Source organism: Tauraco erythrolophus, chromosome 2 (assembly GCF_009769465.1).
Source record: "Tauraco erythrolophus isolate bTauEry1 chromosome 2, bTauEry1.pri, whole genome shotgun sequence".
Lineage (NCBI taxonomy): Eukaryota > Metazoa > Chordata > Aves > Musophagiformes > Musophagidae > Tauraco > Tauraco erythrolophus.
In genome coordinates, this window is record NC_141466.1 from 99,529,427 (window position 1) to 99,544,014 (window position 14,588).

Here is a 14,588-nt window from a genome sequence, read left to right on the forward strand (position 1 = left end):
AAATGTCCAAACAAAAAACCCCAGCATCTTAACTTACAGGTAACCTGACAAACACATCACATCTGTAAGCTTTTCACAATACGAAGGTTAACTAAAATGCAGAACAGATCTTTAGGAAATGTCTTCCAATAACTATTTATTTACTGAAAGTATATTTGGTATAAATACATTTTGCCTAACGCTTATAGAGGGCTTACAATGAAAATCCTACGTGCATTCAGCCAAAACCACAGGAGTCACTGTGATATGTTTTTTGATATGCTATTCATTTTAATCCTAATTAATCTTCTAAATGAACAGCAGAAAATGTAAGTAATCTTTGGGGAATATTATTAACTGCACTAAGTAATAATAACAATAAAATACTTCTCAATTCAGTTGCTATGATAGCTCCTAGCTACCACAGGCAAGAAAGACCTCATAATTTATTGACTAAAGAGCTTCCATCCTTCCCACCGCTTCATCACATTAGACGTTATTAATTTTCTAACGATGATATACAATCACTTAGCGGCTTCATACCCTGTAAATTAGTTTTGTGTTCAAAGACTTAATTTTTATATTCTTCCTATACAACTCTAACATGGATTTACACAAGTTTCTTCCTTGAACTTCTGCACACAAAGCTGTATCTGTTTATCAAGCACAAATGCATTTGATAGAGATGTTTTGCTTTTTTTCATTATCAATGTCATACTAACGATATAATTTATTTCAGGAAGAAATGTTTCTGGGAATCCAGATCTTAAAATTGACACGAAAATTGAAGAATTTTAAAAAAGGAATAATAAGTCAGTGTAATAGATAAATTTATTTGAAAGTACACCTTGGAAAATGAATGTCTTTACTTCTGCTCTGTCACAGAAGATGAGAAGCTTTCCTGCCACCTCAATTCAGCTGGGTAGCATGCTATACCCTGATGTAAAATGCCATTCTCATGCGATACATAAAATTGATCTGGAATTGTTGAGCACAATGAATGCAACTGAGTTTGCTTTTTACTAACAAGTGAAAGAATCTCTGTTACCTATGAACTCAAAATCATTTTTTCAGATCTCTGCCATAGTAAAATTTTACCCAGCAAGCAGCCACAAAATTAGGGACACAGTGATGCTGCAGTCTCCCCACAGTTCTGTCAACATGGTAAAAATAATTCCCACCCATCGTGCAACAGTGCTACTCACATGTTTCCTGTGAAGCAGTGAAATGGACAAAGCAGGTCTGAGCTGTTTAGTATTTTTGTATGCAAAAATTATTAGCTTTAATTTAAATTTTAAAGTTGCAGGTAAAGAGTACAATTTTTATATTTATTCTAAAGGCAATTAGCCCAATAGTCCCCAAAGTAGCACTTCATTTGGGAAAAAATAACATACAGGAAATTCTATTCTTTGTAAGGTAATAAATTGGTCTTTATAGAGTATCAGAGTTTCCTATTCTAAAAAATGTTTTAATTTGCTTGAGGAGAGTGTTTTAGGCATGGCCTGATCGACGGTATTTGGATCTTGGCTGGACTGTCCTAAAGCTAAGTGGTGCTTGGATCCAGGATTTTGTTTTGGGTCACAACTGAAATAGAAGCAGGTGCAAAGCAGGAGTCCTGCCACTAGAAGCTGGGAGCTAAGTGGTAATTGCTTTAACGCAGTGGGGTCGTAGAGAGAATTTCCTTCCATACAGCTAATGCCTATCTCACACACAAAAACCATTGTAGACAGATCAGCTCAAACCCAAATAGTATTTTTTCCTTCACAAAGGATACTGATTTCATTGTCTCTTTGCTGCAGAAGTTCCTTCAGTTTTTTCAACTCTTCTTCTCTTGCTTCTTTGTTAATGTATTTTTCTTCAGAGATGTGTTGTGAGAGCAGTTTTTTATCAGGAATCTTTGAATGACTTATTAGTTGCTATTAGGAGAAACAAAAAAAGCCGCATGCACCTTTAACTTTACCTCCAGCTAAGTACTTATTCTACTCTGAGACTGTCTAGCTATGGTAGAAAGGTAAGGCCTTTCTAGACTCTTGACAGAAGAAAATCGTGCTACCAGTTGACTGTCAAGTTACATGTGTTCTGTCAAGTATGGGACAAGTTGCATTTGTTGATCTTCTTTACAAAGTGTACAATATACTTTACTCTTTCTACACATAAATTCCAGTGTTCTCTAGCATCACAGAGATTTCATTATTAACAACATAACTAAAACTTAATTATTTAAAGATCAGGAATATATACATTATTATATTGGAAAAATATATCCCAAAATACAGAAAATATATTATCTTCTATTGCTTTCCCTATTAATTTCACTTGTTCTCCCTAGTTTAAATGTATCTTGTTTGCTCGATGATTTAGAAGGGCTTACAACACCATCACGAGAGTTAGTGGAACAGATTCAAGGGTATGGTGTTTTTACTATTTATTTTTACCTCTTTCAGCATAGTTTGTCTAAAATAAAGGAATACATATGGATACATCTATCCATATACAAATAAATTGCCTATGTTGATTCCAAGTGCTCCAGTGCTCTCTTACGATTTACTGCATGCTGAGATTCTTTCTGGAGTTTCCACAAAATGCTGCTGAATTTTTCCAACTAAATTTCACATTTCTATGAGTCCTCTATGCACTTCATAGTTCAATTGTTTTACCCTTTCTCAATGCCTCTCAACTGTATTGTATTTCTTTTCACACTTTTCAACTGTGCATGTCTTCAAGTTATTTTCAGTGCCAGCTGGATTTCCATCTATGTTTAAAAGATATACCTTCATATGAATGAAGCAATACTTGATCTTGCGCATGTCAGCACCAACATCCAGAGTGCTATCAGGATCATTATCTTCGAGAAACGTTTCAATTAACTCATCCAACCTGAAAATACACAGCATTTTTAAGGGGAAAAAAACCCAAACACAAACAAGCAGACAACTCTGTAAAGTAATGTGTAAAGTACAATACAAGATTTACTAAGCTGACTGATATTAGTAGGCTATTCTCCTTCAAGGTCCATGCAATTGCAATGTACTTTAGTTCCTGATACTAAAACCTGAACTTGATACTGGAGATTGTACAACTCCATACATACACATACTTGCACACACTAAGAAATAGTTCTAGAACTACAAGCATCTAAGACGCAATCTTTTCTTTTTCTCATTTATTTTATAAACTTCTGTTCTTCTACCATTTCATAATTGAAGAGATTTAAAGCCTGCCGTCTCAGAAGACTAGATTTTTAGAAGTTTTGAGTATAGGATTTTTTAAGATATATGATTATTTGTGCCAAAAATAAAATTACTTCCTTTTTTATTACAAGACTCAGCAGATAGCATAGCTTTCATACATAAAATTGCCGGCTCCAATCACCAAGCAAATTAACCTGTCTCTTGATGCAGATATTTATAGATTTCTCAAAGACCTAAAGCTCTTCTTCTGATTAATGAAATGTAGTTAGTGTTTTATTCTTCTGGAACACTTAAGCATTCTTTTGTTTTTTCAAAATCAAATTAAAATACTCAGACTGGAAACCTATACAGGCATAAAATACCATGCCTCCGAGCTATATCACAGCTATATGGATAGAATCAGATTTCCTCTTGCATGCTCCCACTAGCTCTCCAGGTCTTGCATTCCAGGATGCACAGCAGATCTTCCTCAGTAAAAGGGCAGAAGATTTCTAAAACAAAACTAGCCCTTAGCACACTTACTAAGATATGTTGCTGGAAAATAGCAAGTGCAAATTCAAAATCCACCAATCAGTTTTAGATTAAAGGTTTCCTGGTTCCTGACAAATGCTAAAGGAGATAAAAGAAGAGAGCAACCCTCAGTCAGTTTTGGATGAACTGTGCTTTCCCATTTTCATTGTTTCAGTTAAAGAACAAGAGACAAATATTTGTCCATACCACTCATCATATGTGCATAATTCACACCTTCAGAATTTATAGAATGTTCCCTGAAGTTAATTGGAGCTGTACATGTGGAAGGCCTAAAGGAGAGGATATCTAAAGAGAAATATTAGTTACAGAAGCATTACTGGCATTGACTTGCTTCTCAAGTTACGATACTACAAAAATTACTGGGTAAAAGACACAAAAATTTACTTATGGCTACACGACTTTTTAAGCATGAAGAGTCCAACAGAACAGAGGCTGGTAATACAAGAGGTTATTCATACTCTCTGTAGACACACTAAGCACAATGAGCAGAAGAATTAATCCTTCATAAGTGGACGTAGACACTTGTGTAAGCACTGGGAAAAGAGAGGCATTTATACTAATTATGAGAATGCTATAGTGATTACATAGACAAAGTCAGTATTTGTCTCTATCTTAAGCACCTTACTGATTTCAGTAAGAGGAAACAAGCAAAAAATATTTTTTGTAACTAGACTGTCTAGACTAACTGTATGAAGTCATCTATAAAAATGGGCTTTTAATCTTGAACTAGAAATAAGAAAGGAGATATTTTAACCTTACTAAAATGACCTGTTTGCCAGCGATTTACCCATACTCAGATTACCACAGATTTAGGTGGTAATCAAAAAAATTACACTAACTTGTACCATTACCATTACCAGTATAACATTGCAGAAAGTTAAAATACTCCAAGAGAAAGAAAAAGAATACATATTTCTTGTAAAATAATGCTCTATTTTTGAAAATTATTATTATTTGCCAATCAAAAGTCAAGGTTAATTTGTCAAGAGTAACAAATTAGACAAACTGTAGTTATAGATATGAGCTGCCACTTCCTCTCTCTTACATTACCTTTAATGTGTTTGGCATTCTTGAAAAAAACACAACAACCTCATTCATTTTTTCTGTCCCAAGGACTACATAGAAGCCAAAACATATATGAGCACCAGAAGACTGAGTCAAGTCTGAAATAGCAGAGCGTAAATCAGAAGTTATAAACCAATTCAGCCTCTTTGCCAATTCTAGGAAACAGCAGAGTCTTCAGTATATTTTTAAATAATATATTTAAATTTCTTCTTTAAGAATTAGAACAAGAACAGACCAACCTAGTCTAAATATTATGGACAAAAATAAAAGAAAAAGAAGAAAAAGAAAAGCAACAATGAAAATCTCCATGAATACCAGCAAAAGTAATCACTGCATCCCTCACATTTTTTAAGGTTTCCATCTAAAAATTACCAGAACTCTTTCTAAAATAAGCACACAGTGTGATAGCACTCTGGATATTCGGGGAATTCTTCCAGTATATTGAAGTATTAAACAAAGGTAAAAAATAAACTGACAAGGTAATACAGGTGCAACTTCAAGTTTCTCTCCTTAATGAATAGATCTTAGTTAACTGAACCCGGTTGCACACAGTATGAGGGTTTTTTTTTTTTTCCCTGACTTTATTTATGAAGAGTAGCACTACAGCTGTGCTGGATATTATCGTACTTACATGAGAGATGGACTGCAGAAGAAATAAGTTCCTGTTTTGGTATTCTATTTATTTATTATTAACTTACAAAATAAGTTTATTACAAGCCCTTTGTAAAACATTCATCAGTAGCAAAAAGAATAATCCCACAATTAAAATTAAAATTAAAGATAATCAATCCAAAGATCTAGTAATGAAATAACAACAAAAAGCCTAGTAACAGATATCTCCCACTCACTGGAGTAGAAACCTGAACAAAGAGATCATCTCTATACTACCATCTGAAGATCAACACCAGGAATTCTATTGCACTCTGGATAGACCTTTATAAAAATATTTAGCCCCTAGTCTTCTCACTGCTCAGCTTAGAAAGTTGAAGTGCACTCAGCTTGATGGGAAAAAGCAATGATGGAAACCGTTTAACTGAAATTCAATGGAAACATAATTAACGGGGTTAGCTACAAACACAGAATTGAAAATTATTTAATTGCTTACAAGTCACACTTAGCTGCTTCAGTGGAAAAATGCATCATGTATCTTTATTTCAGAATTTGACATTCTTTTAATGTAAGATGGTCAATTTAAGTAATTTGAGACTTTTTTTAATACTGGTGAGTTACATCAGAAAAGGCTACATTAATCTGAAACAGAAGTACCTAGCCACTAGATTCTTACAATGAAAGTACTAAACTAACCTAAACCCCCCTAAAAGTATATTTTAGAAATGCTAAAATCTGTATTTCTGCATAGAAACAAATATTAAACTAATAGTCTTTTATTTGTTCAAGTTAATCGCATTAGCAAGCCAGCTGCTGCATACTTCATTAGTTTTAGCTTAGTAAGGCTTTCAATGTTTCCATGCTAAATTTGTGCTAATCAAATCTGGAGCATGGATAATCATAGCTAATTTCACAAGACAGGAAAAAATATTCTAGCTGCTAGAAAGAAGAGCTAATCCTGGTCCCAGCTAAAACCAGGACATACTGCTAGGTAAAGGAAGTTGTAGACCATTAAAGATTTATTTTTTAATGTTATTACAATACATGAAGCCTGAAAAGAGGATTTTTTCAAAGTCTCTATTCTTCTTTTTAGGACTGCAAGGTTCTACCTTAAGAACAGCAGGCCTAACTTATACTAATAAGAGTAAGGATGTGTTGAAGCCTATTGCCAGAACCCTGCTGTATCAGAAAGAATAGTTTTCACAACAGAAATTCCCCAAAAGAGGAAGAATATTAAAGTATCAAACAAAGACCCATTTTCTGTGAAAAACAGCAGTAAACAAAGAATGGGGTTTTCTTTCTCAGTGCTCATCAGAAAAAAAAGCAAAACAGAAAACATGAGTAAAAAATTCCACACGCACACACACAAAATTTCTAAGTTAATGTCAAGGGAACAGTATCACATCATTTCTGAGATTAATTTAAAACTCATTTTGATAGTGGTCTTATACATACTAATATAGTACAAAAAAGAAAGGTACTACAGTGCTGCCCCAGGTGAGTTGGAATGATGATACCAGATTTGGAATGAAAACACAAGCTGTGTCAAGCACAAGTCTGTTCTTATACTAGTGCTGGGAAGAAAACTGACAGAAACGCTGTCATAAACAGCTGGGATGGAAACGTGTTAAACTAACAGTGCTCTCTGGTTAGTGACTGAGAATCAGTCCTGAAATCTTGGTCTAGCATTTCCTTCTATATAGTTTTTTTACAGTTTTTTTTTTCTTTATAGTTTTTTTATAGCTGTTTTTTGGTTTGTTGTTTTTTTTTTTTTTCAAGTAGTGTAAACACACACTGTAGTGCAGCTCACAAACAGCTTTTACATTATCAACTTTATTTCTTTTCTGTAACTTTCCACTCTTCAGGAATTCTTTTTTAATGAAGCTTGCTTACCATTTCGACCACACATAAATCACAAAGCTTTCTATCCACATTACTTTAGATTCTATGCCATTTTTCTTATAGCCAGACTCCAGAATGATTAGATGAGCACTGTGCTTCTTCAGTTTTACCCGCTCATTAAATAACAGACTTCCCTCTTTTCAAAAAAATCCACTTCTGAATCAGTCATATGTTTGCATGAACCAGAATGAAAATTACACAGCTGAAAGGCATCAGAAAAGCACTCCTAGCCAACTGAGAGTATGTTTTCAAAGTTTAGAGCTCTCAATAGCATGCAGGATGCATGGCCTCAAAACACAGATTTGGAAGGACTGATTTTGACCTTGCTTTACATGCCATGATTCATTTCTGGGAGATCTTGCCTTTTAACCCCTGATCATTGACACTGCATATTATGTATCGAAACTAATTTTGCTTAAAGAACAACTAATTTTGTGTGTCAACTGTGAACTCTGTGATAAGCAAAATGGAAGTTCAAGTTTATGAAAAATAGGCTGCAAACAAAGAAGCTACTGAAACACTAGAGGTAATTGGAAAAGTTTCTGCAATTAAAGAAGTTTGCTTACCTAGCCTTGTGCAATAGCTTTTCTATTGGTAACATGGTCTGTATTAATGTTTTTCTTTATAAATTAATTTTGAAAATTATCATTAAGTTTAATAATGAGGTCTATGTTATTAAAAAAAAAAGTAACTCCACATCTCCACATATTTAATGAATCTATTTATCTACAAATCCATGCTACTTGAAGCAAAATTGCCATTATATTTAATAAGAGCTAACCACCTAAGTTAGCTTCAAGTCTGCATCAGTACGGGAAGACCATGGAGATTCTAAGCAGTAAATTTTATGAATAATGTTATAGAAGACAGGAGAGAAAAGGGAAGGTATTTCCAGGCATAGCTGCTAATCATAGAATCATAGAATTGTCTGGTTGGAAGAGACCTTCAAGATCATCGAGTCCAACCATTCACCCTGCACTGTCAGGGTCCCTAAACCATGTTGCTCAGCACCAAATCTACAAGGTTTTTAAACACCTCCAGGGATGGGGGCTCCACCACCTCCCTGGGCAGCCTGTTCCAATACTTCACAACCCTCTCTGTAAAGAAATTTTTCCTGATATCTAACCTAAATTTCCCCTGGCGTAACTTGAGGCCATTCCCTCTCGTCCTGTCATTCATAACGTGGGAGAAGAGACTGACCTCCATCTCCCTTCAACTTCCTTTCAGGTAATTGTAGAGAGTGATAAGGTCCCCCCTGAGCCTCCTCTTCTCCAGACTAAACAGTCCCAGCTCCCTCAGCCGCTCCTCATAGGACAAGTTCTCTAAACCCTTCACTAATTTTGTTGCTCTTCTCTGAACTCGCTTCAGCACCTCAACGTCCTTCTTGAAGTGAGGGGCCCAAAAATGGCATGACAAAGAAGATAAACCACACATAATGCATCCAAGCTTGCCCTGAGAAAGGCTGTAATACATTACTGATGAGTAGCAGACATGAGAACAGTTGCCTAACACATACACAATTGACCTCTATAGAGGACAATGTTGTATTCTGTATCCAGAAACAACTACTTAACCTCTAATTTAACAGAAGCAGGTTAAGTCCCAGGTGAAATAATAATATTTAAGGTAACTAAACAGTGGAACTGTCTACCTAAGCCTTTGTACAATTTCCTCAGTAGATAACAGTTGTAATAACAGTTTTATTAACATAGCCCTGGAATAGGCTGCATTGCTTTGGTGCAGTCTTAGTGCAGGAGAGTAAGAGCAATAAGTCCTTCAGTGCCTTCTGTTTCTGCAGTCTGGAAGATTTTTACACCTTTTTTTCCACTTTAATTATATATACAGTGCTCTAACAACTGGAAAATCTTTTACAGGACAATAAAGACAAAGATCACCTTTCTGCTACTGATCGCAATGGAATGAAAAAGTCTAAACACAATATACGTCACACTGAAGTGTTTACAGAGGTATGTATGAGGAAGTCGAGCAACAATAAAATTGCATACTACAAATTCACTGTGAGGTTCAGTTTCATCCTGTAAACTGAAAATGCATTCTAAGCCAGTCTGTAAAGAATGGTATTGAATTATACTAGCAGCTGTGTTTTAAGAAACAAAACAATGGCTGAAACTAAATTGATTGATGCAAATGACAAACCTGCTTTTTTTTTTTTTTTTTTGTTTTTTCCAGAAAATTTCAAACTAAAGGCTAGGTTCCAAGACAACACTTGCTTCTCAGGAGTCATTCTCAATGGTATAGTCAGTCAGACAGATAGAAACTGAACTGACACTACTCTCAAACATTTCTCCAGCTAGCCACTACAAAATAACCATGAAAAAGAAAAAAAAAAAACCAAACACAATATTCTTGATGAGGTAAAGTAAAACAGAAAAATGTCTGCATCAACTTTGATAAAATACGCAAATCTTTATTTTATTGCAGCCCTCCTCCTAAATTATGTCTTAAAAAAAAACACAACCAAAAAAACCCAAAAAACTTTGGGGGTAATTTTTTTGTATTTTCAATTTCTTGTTTTCATAGTAGATAATTCAAAGACAAAAATAGTCCAGAAATGATCGGACTGTTTCATATAGCCAGGAAACAGAAAATTGAATGAGAATAAGAAAAAGTAAACCCTAATACTGATTTTTTTAAACCCATAGGCATGGATTTTCTTTTGTACCTCAATTTATGTACACATGAAATAGACAATTATACCAAGTTATCTAAGAGATTCACATAATATTAAATTATGTGAACTATGTAGATACTCTAGAAATCATGCACAAGTCCAAAATTTTTAATCCAATAGCATTACATATATTGGGATAAATCCTGCAAGATGTTAACTTAAACTTCATAAAAGCCTCAGATAATGAGTTGGAAAGTGTCAGAAATACCATTGGAAATCAGTTGAAAGGAAAGTACTACAAACCTAAATTATTCTTGAAAGCAAATGCTTCATGTTTTCAAAATTTTACTGGTGCTTAATTTGAAGCTCCTAAGATGATTTTGGAGTTTTCTATTGCATATTAAAGTTTGGAAAATTGCTAGCCTTTGAGTCAGTATAATGAAGTGAATCCTATGATTCTTCCAACAAGCAAATATTATGACCTTTAAACTTTCAAGTCTCTCTTAAGCCTGCATAGATAGCAATTCTCTTAAATGGTGAAAATAAAGCTTGTGAAGAAGATTAGAATAATGTTAGCAATACAGTAACATTCCTGAAGACGAAGTCATGATATCTCACAAAACAAAACAAAAAACCTAAAACCAAAAAGACGCATAGAAAAAAATTTAAGTTCTTATATCAGAAATGTAAAAAGAACAGACAAAACCAGAGAACAGCAATATGGCCAATGATTTATATGTAGGGAGATAAACTGATTTTCATAATTATTGAATGTTGGCTGGTATTTATTGGTATAATATGAATATGCTTGTTGGACCAAATGGTCTTTTTCCTAACTTTCCATTCCTAATTATCTAATATTTTCAGCAGGGACCAAGTGCTTATAAAATAACTAATAACAGAGCTAAAGCGCACCCTTCCTGATTGATAATGGGTAGAAAACAAACAGATTTTTGAATATAACGTGCATTTTCTTAATACTATAGGCAACAGTTAGGATTTATATGCTGGCTCTGTACATAGCCAACAGGCTGGCATCCAAAGAGATTACCTAAACTCAAGCTGGCATCGAACATCTGGATTCTTTTTTCAGTTGTATCAAGTTCAGTTATGAGAGTAAAAATTTTGAAAAGAGGGCTTCTAATTTTGTAAAGCAATCAAATAGTATTGTAGATACAGATGAATGATTACCATTAAACACTTGCACTGCACAGTAGAGAAGCATACACCTCCTATTACAGATATAACCCACTTTTTTTTAATTAGACATATGAGCAACGCCAGTTTTGCTGCCTCCTTATGTGAGGAGATGCTTCTGAATTCGATGGCTACAATGTGGCAAACAGATGTAAAGGGTTTCTACAGTTAAAAATCATTCATTCCAATGATGAAATGCCCACAGATCTAAACCTTTGTATCAGTAAGCCAAGGAGAGATTTGACATGGACTATAAAAAGACCAAGACTGGTTTATACATGGAAAAAAAATGCCTACACTACCACTACACATGCAAGGTTTTTGCAGAGAAGAAACATGCTAAGCAGCTCACAGAATAGATGATTCCTTTATTTAACAGAACTTTATAATAACAAACCAAAAGCACATACATAAAGAAATGCTACTCTTTGCCAGCTAATATTTGTGGCCATAGCTGTAGTCATATTCTAATCTAATTAGAGTATGTAGTCATATTTAATCTAATTAGAGTATATCTAAAAGTAGCAAGAGAAAATTAAGCTTTTGTTTATGAAAATTTGAAAAATATAAATATCTCTAAAGAGAAGGTAGCAAGAACTTGAAATAAAAAGAAAGAATATAGGACATGCATAAAAACTACTCAAGGAAGTCAAAAGGACTCATACGCATGAACACCTGGACATTCCTATAGTATAGAAAAGAGAGATGGTTTTGAATAAATTGTGTAAAGTGTCACTTATAGGTTATTAATTAGATGTAAAAGCTCAGAAGAAAAAGGTTTTCAAAAAGTATTGAAAATGCCAAAAGATGCAAACAGGTATTTAATGATATTTTCAGAAGCAACTCAGCTGACCAAGCATTCAACAAATTTCAGTGAGATTCAAAAAGATCCGACACTTCCAAACACATATACTTGGAAATTGGTTTCACGATTTTTTCAAACATCTAAATAATCAAATTCAGCTATCTTTTGTCCATGTACTTCACTAGTATGAGTTATACTATATTCTTTCATCTTTCTTGAAAACATGGGACATTAGACGACTGGTATACTTTTGAACATAAGAAAACAGGACATAGTATGTAGTCTCCTTTTTTTCTTTTCTTTTTTCTTTTTTTTTATATATATATCCCATGGTAAACCAAACTTGCTAATCTTTGAAAAGAACTTTAAGATATCTCTCAATAGTTTCAATGTAAAAGGTGATCAGTTTAAATTATATAACTTTTTTTTTGTACTTCTTAGGTCTGTGAGCTTGCAACAAAATAGCAAGATCAAGGAAAAGTATCTGCATACACTTTAAGCATCCAGCTTAGGTACCTGCACTAGGAATCTGAACTTCCTGTGCTGTCACAAAAGATTATAAGATGTAAGAAAAAATGCTCTCAAGAGAAATACATTGATTTAATAGCATTCTAAATCAAGCATCTAAGCTATAATGTGAGATATTTTAAGACTATTTTATAGTTAAGGTAGCTTCTCTTCTCTTGACTACTGCCTACACAGCTTACGTCAGTCAGTCTGCTAACTTCTACAAAAATCCACGGTCTGCAAAGCTGTGTTGACATAAGGCAAGATAATACGCTTCTATTTCTTCCACCTTGCAACTGAAATTGAACTCTGAGATCAGCAAATCAGAACATTTGCTCTGCTTTGTAAATGAAACCATTTGTTCAACAGCTTAAGTATGAGTAACTGTTAAAGCTCTATATTGTACAACAGTGCAATACTGTTAACACCATGATAGCATACAGATGTCACAATGTTGAAACAGAAAAGTGAAAGACAGAAAGACCTAATGAGAAATCCAGGACTTGAGTAAGATGAATAATATATAACTCTTACAGTAAAAAATAGAATTGTATGTAATAACATATGCATCTGAAAGAAATAAGGTAAAGCTATTAATAAATTAAAGTGCTAAGCCAGTACTTCCGGTCCTGTTCCTAGAGAATATCAACTGGCAAAGGCTCTGGAAGCGTGGGTGCTCTGGAACACAGGACCTTGATTTGAAATCCTGACTTTCTGGGCACATATTGTAAATTGCTAGTGAGCTCATTTATAACAACAACAACAAGTCCCAAATGATTCAGACAAAAAGGACTCTCCCTTTTACTTCTAACATGCTTCTCAAAAAAATAAAAAGGAAAAAAAAAAAAAACATTTGAATGCCATTTAATTCTATTCTAAAGCATAATACAGAAGCCTGAGAGAGTACAATTTCCTTCTATTTGGGATGTATGATGTTATTTTCTGTGTATTTCAAAACTAGTCTGAAGTGTTTTTGTTGTGGTAGGTTTTTTTTTCCTCTAAGCAAGAGACTAATTCTTCAGCTTAAAGAAATATTTAGACATCAGCCCTTTACAGTTGAGGAAGTAAATAGTATGTTCCAAACCAAGCGATTCAGATTTTGGAAACATTTTATGAACTATGTTCTGAACCACTTATGTAGTCTAGCTGAATTTTTTATGCTGTGCTTTTCAAATAAACAAAGCAAGAGCAGCAGAATTCAAGTATGTTTAACATTTATGAGAATAAGAAAATAAAAAAATATGACATAGTAATGGAAATGCTTACCATTTAACAGAGACAGCTGTAGCTTTATTCACAGGACTGATAAGTTGTGTTGTATTAGAATTTAGTATTCACAAGAAAAGTCAAGTCAAGACTATTTTTTTTTCTGTATTGTTTTAAACTTAGTGAATGGCAATGTGACATTGTAGTGGTTAGGAGGAAAGCCTATTTGACAGATGTTTTTCTCCTTCCATTGAATAATAATAATAATAATAATAATAATAATAATAATAATAATAATAATAATAATAATAATAATAATAATAAAATCCTTGAAGACATTTCTTTGACTTAAGTGAGAAAAAAACGATGAAGAATAAGCTACAGCATATTCACATACTAACTTCAAACATCTAGCAAATCTGACTGCACTGAGTAGCCCACTGATGGAATGCCCTGAAAGTAAACAAGTGAAATCGAGCTCAATATTGTAAGAAATGTTTGGTATTCCTTGACTTAGTAAGTCAAGAAACATACAAAATATCACTTTAACATAATATTAATACCTATTTCCCCGGCAATCACTAACACTTACCTCCTGTAACACATGTGGAAAGCAAAAAAACCCTATGTATTACCATAACCATTCTATTAAACTCAAACACTATTATTGGATCTACACAGATACCACTGGATCCAGTTTCAGTTTGGCATCCATCTTCTGAAAAGTGCCTGAGATAACTTGTGCAGAGACAACAAAATAAAAATGTACTTAGTGCATGGAGTTTTTCACTGACATGTTTTGTACCTTTGATTTTCTATGTTTGGAATCAACAAATAAATAAAGAATAATTGGCACAGAATGCTTTCAGAAGATTAATTTTGCTCTGATCTCCCTTGAAATATGTATGATGAATCAGAATAAGAAAAATTAAAACACATCCATTTTTGATGAGACTATATTCAG

The 14,588-nt window shown here is 33.8% G+C and overlaps 1 protein-coding gene across 1 annotated transcript in view; it reads right to left on the reverse strand.

Annotated features, from left to right (window-relative positions):
• Window positions 1–14,588, reverse strand: part of KIF6 (kinesin family member 6) — a 164,891-nt gene that overhangs the window by 86,815 nt on the left and 63,488 nt on the right. The window contains exons 11-12 of the mRNA XM_086626191.1: window positions 2,751–2,856; window positions 1,754–1,895 (exon numbers count right to left, since the gene is read on the reverse strand). Coding sequence (XP_086482317.1) covers window positions 1,754–1,895; window positions 2,751–2,856 — 248 coding nt within the window. The remainder of the gene's footprint in view (window positions 1–1,753; window positions 1,896–2,750; window positions 2,857–14,588) is intronic.